Consider the following 12508-nt stretch of genomic DNA (forward strand, 5'->3'; position numbering starts at 1 on the left):
ACAGCTGCTTTTAGCTTCCATCAACAAATATGTTTATCACCAATACCTGTTCCTTCTCCAGTGGTTTTGAAGGCCATGGACAAAGTTTGAAATGTCTGGAATCCTATTCTACAGAGCAAAGCTGCAAAGAGTAAAAGTTGCAGGGATTGAGGGAACATTCTTTTTTTTCTTATATAGCACTACATAGCCCCAAGTGTGTTTCATCCATCTAATGTCCCATCTGCTATAACTAGACTGTTACTTCTGTATCAGAGGTATTTTGAGAGTCCTTGCTTTGATAGTCAGTAATCATCAGAGAACCTCCCAGAGGAAGCCTCAAGTTTGAGGAGCCCAAACAGCAGGCAGGAAATCACCATGATAATGAGGTCCTCAAAGGTCGTGACCTGGCCTGACCATGTAGGGTCAAAACAAACAAAACAGTCTCTAGGGGATGTTGCCCTCTTGATGCTGGTGGCATGGAGAAGGTGTGGATACTTCTGAGTAGGATGTCTGACCTCTCCGACCTTTCTATCACCCAGAAGTCCTTGCTTGGGACAGTGTACATGTGTTGAGCTGCAGGGAGGTACAGTTGTTGGTATCACTGTGTTACCACCAGGTGAGCCTTTTGGATAATCATTGCATGCTTGGCACCAGTTGTTGGTGTTGTTTGGTATCAGGACCCTATACTATAGTGTTTTGCCTTGCATCAGCACTTTGCAGGTACATATGGGGCCTCTTGGTTTTGATCACACAGTGCTATGCTGTTTCATACATGTACAATCAGTCAGAAACATTTTCAGAAAGGTAAACAAACTCTACTCTACTATACTCTAAACAACTTAGAGTCATGTATTGTAATAAGCTCCTGTAAGTCAAGCAGACAAGAGACAAAAGGAAGACATGCTGTTGTTCTCACTGAAAGGGGCATTTGTTGGTAGAACCCTCATCACTGTATCTCTTTGGGATTGATGTGCCATGTTGTCAGTGCTTTTGTCACATTGACCACTTTGGTTGGGATGTTTGTAGTTCTAATCACTGAAAACTGTCAGTGTATCTCTGCAGGATTGATGTGCTCTGTTATCAGTGCTGATAGCTGGGTCTGTCTGGGCCAGTGTGTGTTTGGTGCCCTGACAGAAGCTGTCTGTCTGAGGGGGCTGATAAGACTGATCAGATGTCTGTCTGGCTTCTGTTCCTGCTTATCTGCCAGGTTTCATGCTTTATCTCCTCACTTCCACTGCCCCAAACATTTCCTCCGGGGTGGCGATATCTCTCCTATAGTGGATGTACAAAGAATGTGGGCTGATACAGGATTTACATATTGATCTGTCATCAGATTAGCATTGATCCTAAGGACTCCCAGGAGCGCCTTGATCCCCCAGGAGGATTTGCAAATTGGAGGATTCTGTTCTTTTCACTGATAGACAAATGTTCCAGAGCCTCCTGGTATTTGGTACAGGGTGATGAGTCAGGGACTAGTGGGAGACTGGTCAGGGCCATGTAGCCTGGGTGCCATCCTAGGTAGTTTTCTGTGGCTACCGATACTCTATGCTAACCAACTGGTTAGTCGTTAGCGGGGAGTATTAGTTGGTTAGCGATGAGTAAAGGAGCAGCAGAAATTAGAAAACTAAATAGGATGGCCACGTTATTTACATGGGAAATATGAAATTGCAATGTGTCTTGTAGGGATATAGTTTAAAAAAATCAAAAGCCAATAATTTAAAAGTGTTATGGAAGTACAGAATGTTATGAGGAAGTCCTCTTTTCCTGATAGATATGCAAGTTTATTCATTTGCACAGAATATAATTTAGTATAGTATAGATTATATGTTTAAATTAATATAGCAAGTAATTTCACCAGGTTGTATTATTTCAGCCAATGGCTTTCTCTTACACTTCAGGTTGAAGAGCCTCAGATATGGAAATAATATGCAAAAGAAAAAAAAGGATAGAAAAACACACAACAGAAAGCACACATTCTGCTGTGTGACAGGGTCTGTAGATGAGACATGTTGGTATTTTGACTGGCACTCCTGTAAGCAGACCATCTACAAATACTGAAATAGCCCAAACAAACAGGAAGATAAACCTTAAAGACAGTATTCTTTCATTGCATCACCTACAAGTTTCCATGTGGTCAGCCTGAGTGATATGATAGTGTGTTAGTGTGTGCATGAAAAAATCGGTCAAAGTCATTGAATGAAATTGAAAATCAGTTAATCACAGTTGAAACGTGTCTGTAGCTTTTGTACCATACTACTTATGGACTAGCAGGAAGTTATATTGTCTTATATACAGTGGTTTGTATATGGTCTGTGTGTTCAATTCGAAAGTTTCGTAACACTTTCGAGGTAGTTTTTCCTGTATATGTTATCCGTGTTATTTCAATGGTGGGAGCAAAGGAAAACATAGCAAGCAGTTTCTTTACATCTGCTGTTGACTGACAGCATCATACCTTCCCCCTTCCTACCCGTGTGTGGCGGAGATGTGAACTTGACAGAGAGATCAAACATCAGCAGAATCAATTGCAAGTTCAAGGCAACAGGATAACATTATGCAGATTTGCGATTATCTTGCTTGCCCATACTTGAGTGTTCACCTCTTTGATGGCATTTTGCATGACCTGTCAGTTATCTAAAAGCATTTCTTTCCCTTTGATGGTTTAATGCTATAAATCTGTTCCAGGTTAGATGATGGTAATAGTCGTCCAAATCCATGTGAGCTAAATGCATGCATAAGCCTCCTAAAGGCCATTGAGGAAGAGGCTTTTCATTGGGCTTGAGTTCTCCAAATTATTGGTGTTAGGGGCTGAGCTTTATTCCTATCATCCAACCATCAGTTGGATTGAAGAATGTGTTTCTAAATTCTCCCCTGTTGTGTAGAGCATAGCACTGAGGAACCCAAGGTCATCCACAGGGCTGGAAGGTCACCAAATTTGTTCACACTAATTTCCACCCAGACTCCCGGGGTCGCGGGGTCAATTGGTGGACTCAATGCTGGGGCTGGTACTGATTTTCAGGCTTAGGTTTAGGGAATTTTTCATTTCTCCCTCATTGTCAAGAGTAACAAGGTTGTGTGTCTTGGCATGGATGTTCGTGATTAAAGAATTACTGCCAAATCAGAGGCAGATGGTGGTGTCTTTAGGGATGAAGAGGTCTTAAATCTGGTTCCATTCCCTTCTGCTTTGCTCTATCCCAATGTCAACCCCAGAGGTTAGTTACCTGTGAGTCTGTGACCATCTGTTTATCACCAACTGGACAGTATTAGCGCTATAGCCAACTGATTAGGCCATGTTGTAATGAAAGGAGGAAAGTATTTCACAGCATATAATACTAATCACTAGTGTCGAAAAGAATTATGCAGAATGTTTTTTGTGTGTGTTTGTCTGTTTGTGTCAAAGTGTTTTGTTCACATCTTTGCAGCAGTACTGTAGGAGGGTCTGCATGCCCTTTTCCGTAAGGCGTAGGAAGCCTATTTTTATTTCCTGTAATTCGTTGGAAAAGTAATCTTAGTCACATAGACTAATTTGTAGCGAGGCGACCAAATTTTGCATAATTACCCTCCTTCATTTTAGCGTAATACGTAGGGTGTTCTTCTGAATTCAGCTTAAAGCCTTGTCGGGACCCCCATGTAGACCCTCCTGTAGTTGTCATTTGTCATCCGAAATTTGAGTCATGTGTCATATGTCTCCTTGTCAGTTCTACACAGCATATGCCCACGACATGATATTCACAGACAAGTCTCATCTGAAACCCTGCGACCCCAACTCCTCTTGGCAAGCGAGCCTGAAGACGTTGTAAATATGTGAATAGGTATCTCCTCCTTCCAACACAAGCCGGGATTGCCGAAATGAATTGGCAGACTTGTGAGGGCGGTCTCCCATGTGCGTTCGGGGTTTGTCTCCCCACACATGAGGGATTAGAGGTCTTAGCTGTGGATCAGTGCAAATATTTCGGAGCTGACCTGAGCAGCCCTGAATACACAGACGGACATTTTCCGCACACAAGCGCACATTTTCCGCACCTCCATGCTAATTTCAGCATGTGTGTGTAATTTATCCTTGCCATGACCTCTTAAACTGGGCAGACAACCATCAGTACTTTGGTTTGTGGCAGAGCTAGTCTAATTTAAGCCATGTCTCTCTTGTTGTGACATATACCAGTATGAGGGTATTACATGTATATAGATACTGCTCTACAAGCCATCTCACTGCTGATTCCTTTCAAGTTCTTCTAAATTTTCTGTTTGTAATAAAGTGATGATGATAAAAGATTTATGGAATTATGACATTATTTTCATTGTCCCACAAGTGAAGTTAAACTTGATGTTTGAAGCCCTTATAAATTAAAAGCTTATTTGTAAACGAGGTTGTGTTGAAGTTGTCAGTATGACAACATTTGCAATTTGTGTGACAGTTGAGCTTGTGCTGTTTTCTTTCAGTCAGCTCAGCAGTCAATTAGTCGGAACAAATTGGCATTAACAAAGGGCTGTTATTAAGAAAATTGTAATCTGAGAGTACTCAAGGTTCCGTCTTGTCGTTTTTACTTTTTAGTCTAAACTTGTCATTTGGAGACTTATTTGACAGGGCTTCTAAAAGCTGTATAAAGCAGACTCCTGTACAGCTGAGGATAGAAATTTGTTTTGTCTTCTGTGGTCAAAATCCTAAAAACAAAAGAAAGCAACCTTGGTGGGTGGCATGAATGCAGCCATTGGTACTAACGGTAGATGTATAGTTTTTGTACAGATAAGGTTTAGTAAGACTTCGTCATGATGATTTTATCAGCGACTTATTTCTAGAACAGTGAAATTAGAGATTGTCTTGAAATGATTTTAACATAGGTAATGATGTTAACATTATGCCCTTGAAGTTGAGCACAAATGCACAATGCTCTGGTAGTAAATCATGTTGCATTATTTTGTTACAGCAGTATTGTTAGTAATTGTCAGTTCTATTGTTTGTATAGAAGGGTGACATAGACTAAGAGTTTGTCTTGTTTCTGCCCTTGGCCCTGGTGTATTGGGTGGGTTGTGTGCTTGCCAGGGTTCACAGTCAGCTGTGATTAACCTCTGATCCCTGAGTTAATTAAACCGGCTGCCAACGAATTCCCCTCAAATCTGTCAGGGTCCCGCTGGGACCTCTCAATGGGAGGCAGCGGATCTGGGGGAGGCAGGGTTAACTAAACCAGACAATGTCAGACTTGGGAAGGCTGTGGCAGACTGGGGAGCCAGGGACACGTTCTGTGTTGCTGTTTGCTTCTACGCCTGTCATCGATCACTAGTGGGGCCCCTCAATGTGTGGAAAGCAGCTCCCAGGGACACAGGAAGACCAGGGCAGTTATCCAAGCCAGGCCTGCTGCAAGGGCCATAATTTCTGGAGGGCTTAGGTCCACTCTCTGCAGCTCCCAGTCAGAGGTTCAGGAGATTGCTGAAGTTAAACGGGATTACTACAACTTCATAGCAGAGCAGTGGTGTCTGAAGAAGAACAACTGAAGCTGTGGTGAAATCTGATGTCTGCCATTTTGTGCCCTGATTGACACACCCAAACAGGATCTGTGGGTACACATTGGCAAGGTGTGGAAGGCTGAGTGTGACTCACTGGTGGCACTTGGGGATAGAGGCCTTTCCATTACACAGTCGTTTTCTGTTGGATTACTTGTAAGTTGTGGACTTTTGCAAAGCTGCCTACACTGGAACGTCAAGCTTCATTGAAGAACCTTTTCGTGCCGCACAAGTCAGTGGTTCATGCCCCTCCTGTTGGCATTTTTAAACATTGTTTCCACCACAAGCTGCTGGGATTCTTGTGAAAGGACAGTGAAGACTGAGCATCACGTGTCAGCAAACCACAGGTCTGTCTAGTCCCCGGATTGAACACCTCGTGGCACAAGGGACACGATATTAGAACAGTGACTGGAGAAGTTGCTGAAGGAGGATCTTCCAACATCTTGCTCCTCTGTACCAAATTTTTGGTGACAATGCTATGATCTCCTACCAGGGTTCCATTGCTATCTGGTCGCCCCAGGGAACCCCCCTCCCCACCCTGGATAGGCTACAGGCACAGCAAGGTAGGTTCACAGAACAAAGGTGGGATTCACAGTACCAGCTGTGGTGACTAAGGGCTTGGAATACAGTACTCCTAGTACAGTACTCACTGCTGTTGTCTTTCTACTGTGTAAGTGTTCATTTGAGATAAACTCTTTTTTGGGCAATACAGTTAAAGTTTTTTGGCATGTTGGGGAAAAGGGGCCCCACCTACATAATTTGGAGCTCACGTGAAAAGAACTTAAAAGTCTCAAACTGTCTTATCTTTTTACTGGTACATCTCCTAAAAAGACATTTTGTGTCAGTATGTTGCAGATAGGAACTTCATTGTTCCACAGATAAGCCTGTTGTGGAAAGGTTATCACAGATCTGTGATTCATGTATGGATCATTTCACAAGTAAATTGTAGAAAATGGGCTTTAGCAGGTCAGTGACCTGTGCAGATGCCAAACAAAGTCTGCAGTATTGTAGAGTCTGAACCAGGTCTTCATTTTGACAGTACAGTTCAGTACAGAGTACAGAGACTATAATTATCATATAAGCATCAGCATCACATGTCAAGACACATTAAATTCTACACTACCGTTCCATTTGTTTGCTGATTGGAGGTTGCAAAAAGAAAAGGGAGAAATTTACTGAAGCCGCCAACTCACCCGCCTTCATGCTTAACTTTACTGTTTAGCCTTTAGGATTCTCCCGCTGTGATGCCAACAACACAGCTAAAATACCAGCTGCTGTGGTAACAAATGACCTTGACTAACAACAAATATAAACATTGTTATAGCTGTGACATGGTTATGATATTGAAGACCACCCATTCTATGCATCACCTTCGGAAGGTGACAAAACACATTATGACATACGTGTTAATCTTTGTAATTATCAGCTTATGCCCGCTTTTAGAACAGATACAGTGCATTTTCCCTGTGGTATTCCTTTGTCCTTGGATGCTCACTGTTGCAGCCAGTGCATTTTCCAATTAATTAAACCTGTCAACACTAATTAACCTGCCAATTCACAATCAGCACCACAATAAGATCACTCCCTCCCACGGGAGTCTGCAGAACTGTGGTGTGTGTCAAAATGGTTTCAGGAGATAATTTGTTCAGTGAATTTCCAATGAGACTATTGACAGAACCATCGTAAAGTAATCCCAGTGCTAATTCAATTAGAATTTCTAACACATGGAAAAGTCAACAATGCAAGGAAAACTTATTTATCTTGGTACATGTACAAAACAGTCAGGTATATCATAAGATTTCTTTCCTTTGAAGTGCATTTTATACCTTGCCCAATCTCAATGTTCTGGCACCCTGTATGATTTTTAAAATCATAATGGCTACCCATAGTGCATGATAGTGGTCTATAGAATTTAGTGGTTCATCCCTGAATGTGTATTGTTTAATAAACTTGTCAGTGAAGGTTTATCTGCCTTGTGTGGATTTACCAGGGGGATTAGCCCAGCAGACAGACTCTAATCCCCAGATAAGTGGTGATGATGCAAGGCAGGTGGCATTTGCATTCCTTCCCTTGTTTTCATGGACTGGTAGAGCAAGATATGAACATACTTTGGTTTACATACTTCTGCATACCATGTAATCAATATTAGATACCCTGAAAAATCTTCTTATTATATATTTTTATCATCTATGGCAAGGCAGCATCGGCTAAAGCTTCATGATGGACCTTATACCTGGAACTACAGTTGTTCGGTTAAAATTACGATGTGTGTTGTGTTGTGTTTGTGACTATAGAATCCGCAGCTTGTGAAAAGTCTGTCTACTGACTTTTACTGTAATGCTGAGAGGTATCGACAGCAACAAGAGGTTTCTACAGAAGGAGTAGAAAGTACCAAGAGTTAATCACTGCATCCACTACCTTGTAAATTGGAAACAGTATTGGTACATCTGAGCCGCATTGAATCCATAGAGTCATTCAATCTCAGTAAATGTCCCATTTCAAAGACAAGAGGGTGCCATGGATGGAGATTGGAGACCAGTCTTTATTGAAACTTAATTTTACTCACCCTGGTTTGATTATGTCCCAGGTAAGAAGTGATCTTTGGGAAATTGGTTATAGGTTAGGTACCACAAAGGTGATTAAAGCAATATGTGTTGAGTTACTCTGTGTGTTCTTCACATTTGGTTCAGATCAGGTTCGTCACATAAAGGAATGCACATCATGTTTATTAGATCCTGTAAACTGTTCCATGGCACTTTTCCAGTGGTTTTTGAAAAGACTGGAATGGTAACATTTACAAAATGACATTGTATATAGTCTAACTGTTGTACCCAGCCTAGTCAAACTGCAGATGTTATGATGTTGTCAATATGTATAGACTTATAGAGTAATGGAAGGCTTAGATGTGACCATGGAATGAAATTTAAGGTAATGCTGTTAAAAGGCCAGCTTTGAACTGAATTAATCATACATGTATGTAGAGTTTGGAGGATAGATACTTTTCTGACAGTGTTTAGATCTAGCCATTGGTATTGTCAAAGGAAATGGCTGAAATTAGTGGCAGGTTCAGAGTAAACATTATCCAATTTGGTCAGAAGGGAGTTTATGAGGAGCTAGAGAGTGAGTGACAGTCAGCACAGACAAGTTTTCATGACCCAAATTGGCTGATGGTTCGAAGGGTACATGTGTTGGTGACAACATGTCAAGAGGTGGGTGACAAGTGAGAAAGGTGTGTTTCTCATCAACTCTGCTCTAGAAAATGGTTTTAAAAACCTTTTGATTGACTATCCTTCCAACAGTCTAATGGTGTTTGAGATAGAAACAGAAACAACTGTCAGATTGACGACTGGTAAGGGATACAATCAGCCTTTTAGCAATAAGAATTTCAATGTAGATGTGAAGACGAATTTAAAGTTTATGGCCTTGCATATAACTCGTAACACTGAGACCTTGAAGCATGCTAAGTTTGTTAACGATTGCCCCTGACCCCTTCCAAGATCAGCAGGTACAGCTGTAGGTAATGACTCACAGATTTGATAAGGCATCAGATAAATCAGATAATCCCTCATCATTAATGGCAAGGTCGGGTTCACAGACCCTGTGTTTAAAGCTCATAATCCTGGTCTTTGCAGGAAAATGAAGAACAAACGTTCCCTGGCAGGAGAGTAAAAAGGGTCTCTTTACAATGCCAGAAAATCTGTTCATGATTTCCAGTGTAGATCAAGGATCAGATTCGGGGTAATATATCTTGATGTTAGTGTTCAGGAGATTGATATGTATGGTCATTCAGCGTGACTTGTGGGGTCGCAAATGGATCCAAGCTCGTAAGCAGAATTTGCAGATTGAATTTCATTGATCCTCATCCAGCAGGGATGGGGAATTTCCATGCAGCTGTGGGGAAGAATGTAAGTGTTGGATTATAGAACAGATGTTGTCATATTCTAAGAGAAGAGGTATACAGATAAACCTTATGATAAAGGTATTATAATTCCAATGGCCAAAGCATACCTATGTTTACGAAAATCTTGTTAGATAAGATATTCAATAGCCATTTGCCGTCTGACAGCTTTACTGAGTATACATGAGATGGACTTATGCATAAAGCAGATTGGGAAAATGCTGTTGTCCCTGACTATGGATTGATATATATATGAAGGTGTCTAGTTACCTACTTTCATCACATCAGTGCTGCTAATGGGACAAAGGTGTGTGAGGACACAGGCCCTGAAGGAAGCTAGACTTTGTTGAGTTGACCTTCCTGACCTGCGATTAATCCCTAAAGGAGCCCAGGAATCTCCCAAATTGAAATCTGATGTTTTATTTAGCTTAGATCAATCAGGTGGAACTTTCATCTCCTTATACCTGGGGTAAGAACAATAAACTGATCTGGGATGTGTGCCACCCATGGGGGAGGGGAGGGCAGGCATGTGCCCCCATCAGTAAACCTGGGGCTTCTAAAGAGATAGACAAAATTGGGAACTTCTGTTGTTGTGATGTGCTTAGCATTAGGCAAAAGTCACTTTCAATTGACTGAGGTATCTTGGGATATCGGAGCCGATTTCCAGGATGAGGTCTTGGATCTGGAACAAAAGCAGTTTGGCCGACTTTTTAATCATCGCATGTTAGTAGTAACAAGCGTTTTATTGATAGTTAAGGTAACGAAAACAAGGCCAGCCATAAACCATGCCATTTGGTTTTAATGGTGTTCCTTTTTTTTCATACAAAATAATATTCTATTATGTGGCATGTCATTGTAGATATGTCATGATGTATCTCACCCACTGATGCTGTATTTTTCTGCAAATTCTGTTTGTGCCTCTTCCATCCTTTCCAAATGCTAGTTGTCTGAGAACTTGCCAACAAAGAGTCTAATATGTTCTGTTTCTTCTTTTGTTTTCCAGCGGCACCGCCAACAACCACTCTCAACAGTAGTTTTAGCATTTCCTCAATAACCGCCAACCTCAACCACAATCGCGATGAGAAACGGGAGCAGCCTGTCTCGTCTGCGCCGAGTGGAGTAGCGGTCGTGAACAACCACCACAGTAATAGCTACGTGCACAGCCACGGACACGGTCTCACCAACAACCACAGTCACGGTGGTCATAGTCACAGTCATAGTCACAGCCAGGGACTTAGTCAAAGCCACGGCCATTCTCATTCTCATAGTCATAGCCACAGTCACTCTCACAGCCAAGTGCACAACCACAGTCGAGGGCACGAGGAGAAGGAAAAGGAGAGCATCAACAGAGATACAGCCTTCAGCAAGACCAACTCTTGGACAAGGTGAGAACAAGTAGATTTTGTTAGTGAAACGTTAAACGTGTTGTGATTGTTCATGAGTTGACCAAGTAGTCGTCCATCTAATATGTTATAGAATTAATGAAGTAAAAACCTGCGACTCAGTCTTTACTTCCTTAATTTTATAACATATTAGATGTCACTCTATTTAGTTATTTTCTGAACTTCCTTAGAACATTTATGTACGTGTATCTCTACCATGTACAGTACTAGTCAAAGATAATTTTGTACATGGGAAAAATTGAACTTGAAATGAAATGAAAGGGGGCCAGCACAGCAGTAACTGTCAGTATCCATAGGTTTTGGACATGTATGGGTCTTAAATCTCAAGTATCTGTAAGTTTCGAACAAGAGTAGGACATATCGGGTATTCACATAGATATTGTAACATGGAGTCCAAGTTCAAGCTTTTGTACGGCAAAGAGTGACCTCATGCCACGCTTGCAAGGAAATCGCCTAAGCCATAGATCCTGTAATCCCAGATTACTCCAGGGTTTTTGTAAGGAAATTCCAAGGACGCCCCAGGCTATCTTGTGTTTCAATTGGCACCGATGGTCTATAGTCACAACTCAGTTAAAGCAATATTCTCAGGAGGAGGCGCGGAAATCTTGGATTTGGAGTGAGTTTTATGAAGCACAGACATGCAGTTGTGGAAAGGTGTGCTCATGACACAGGAATGTTTTAGCTGCCTTATGTTTTTGGTTACTGAATGGTGAATGCCCCAATATGTCTCAAGTTTTTATTTCGGGCAAGATCGATAAACATCACCGGCCTATTGGAGAAACATGGATGTAACACTAACTGTCTGTGTTGTTCAGTTGTTGACATGCAGAAGGTTTTACTGTACGGTGTACCGTCATCTAACAAGTCCACCTTTACCGTGTGGCGTAATTGTTATTGGTTGGTCCCCTTTTCCTCCCCCTCCCTCCATATCTACTGAATCTCTTGCTGAGGTTTCAAAAGGAGACAGAGCTAAATCCTGCAGGATTAAAGGATCATTGAGATGGGCTCAGCTGAGATTAGCTATTCATTAGAAGTTGTTGTGCCAACCCCTGAGCAATACTGCCTAAATCCCCCGAGATGTCAGACTCCTAACTCACCTGACAAGAGGATTGTCTGAGTTAATCTCCAGACCTAGAAAGGTTATTGAAGCAGGCTTAGGGGTATCAAGTCTTCATTCCAGCTTGTTAGCCAAATGAAAGGCAGGTTTTTGGAGAGTACCTGGTGTTATAATCAGGTGCAGGTGAAGTTTGAGGGGACTGTCCAGGTGTGGTCAGACAATAGTGTCCCTCTCAACTGACCCACTGAAGGCTTCTGTTCAGGACATCGCAGATTGTTTCTTGGAAGGAATTTTACTCAAGTAGCTTCCATAGGCCATGGAAAGGAGAAGCCTCCGAGAAGGGCAAGCTGTGATATTGGAGAAAAGATTTCTGACATTTTAAATGTATTGTAGACATTTTCCAACAACTGCCTGGGGTGTCGCTCAGGAACAAGGATCACCTGTCAGTAATATATGCAAGGGAACAGCTACTCAAGCAACTGAAGTCCGAATGGATGTTGGATTTTAGATGCCTTATTACCTGGATGTCTAATATAAGTTCAAATTATGGGCGTAGGTTTCACGATTCATGTCATTACATGAAGAGAGTCCACCTGCCTCTCAGAATAAATCTGCAGGATAAACCTTTGATCCATTCTTATCATTAAAGTCACCTTCCAAAATCTTTACAGCCCT

At 41.7% G+C, this 12508-nt stretch overlaps 1 protein-coding gene across 20 annotated transcripts in view; it reads left to right on the forward strand.

Moving 5' to 3' along the window:
* Nucleotides 1–12508, forward strand: part of LOC136441901 (autism susceptibility gene 2 protein homolog) — a 227259-nt gene that overhangs the window by 200410 nt on the left and 14341 nt on the right. For 19 of the 20 annotated variants that reach the window (XM_066438456.1, XM_066438480.1, XM_066438472.1 and 16 more), the window contains one exon: nucleotides 10377–10758. In XM_066438456.1, coding sequence (XP_066294553.1) covers nucleotides 10377–10758 — 382 coding nt within the window. Of the gene's footprint in view, nucleotides 1–5086; nucleotides 6039–10376; nucleotides 10759–12508 lie in introns of those variants that run through there. The other variant, XM_066438599.1, reaches the window with a different exon arrangement.

The sequence above is a fragment of the Branchiostoma lanceolatum genome, chromosome 1 (assembly GCF_035083965.1).
Source record: "Branchiostoma lanceolatum isolate klBraLanc5 chromosome 1, klBraLanc5.hap2, whole genome shotgun sequence".
In the NCBI taxonomy this organism is placed as follows: Eukaryota; Metazoa; Chordata; class Leptocardii; order Amphioxiformes; family Branchiostomatidae; genus Branchiostoma; species Branchiostoma lanceolatum.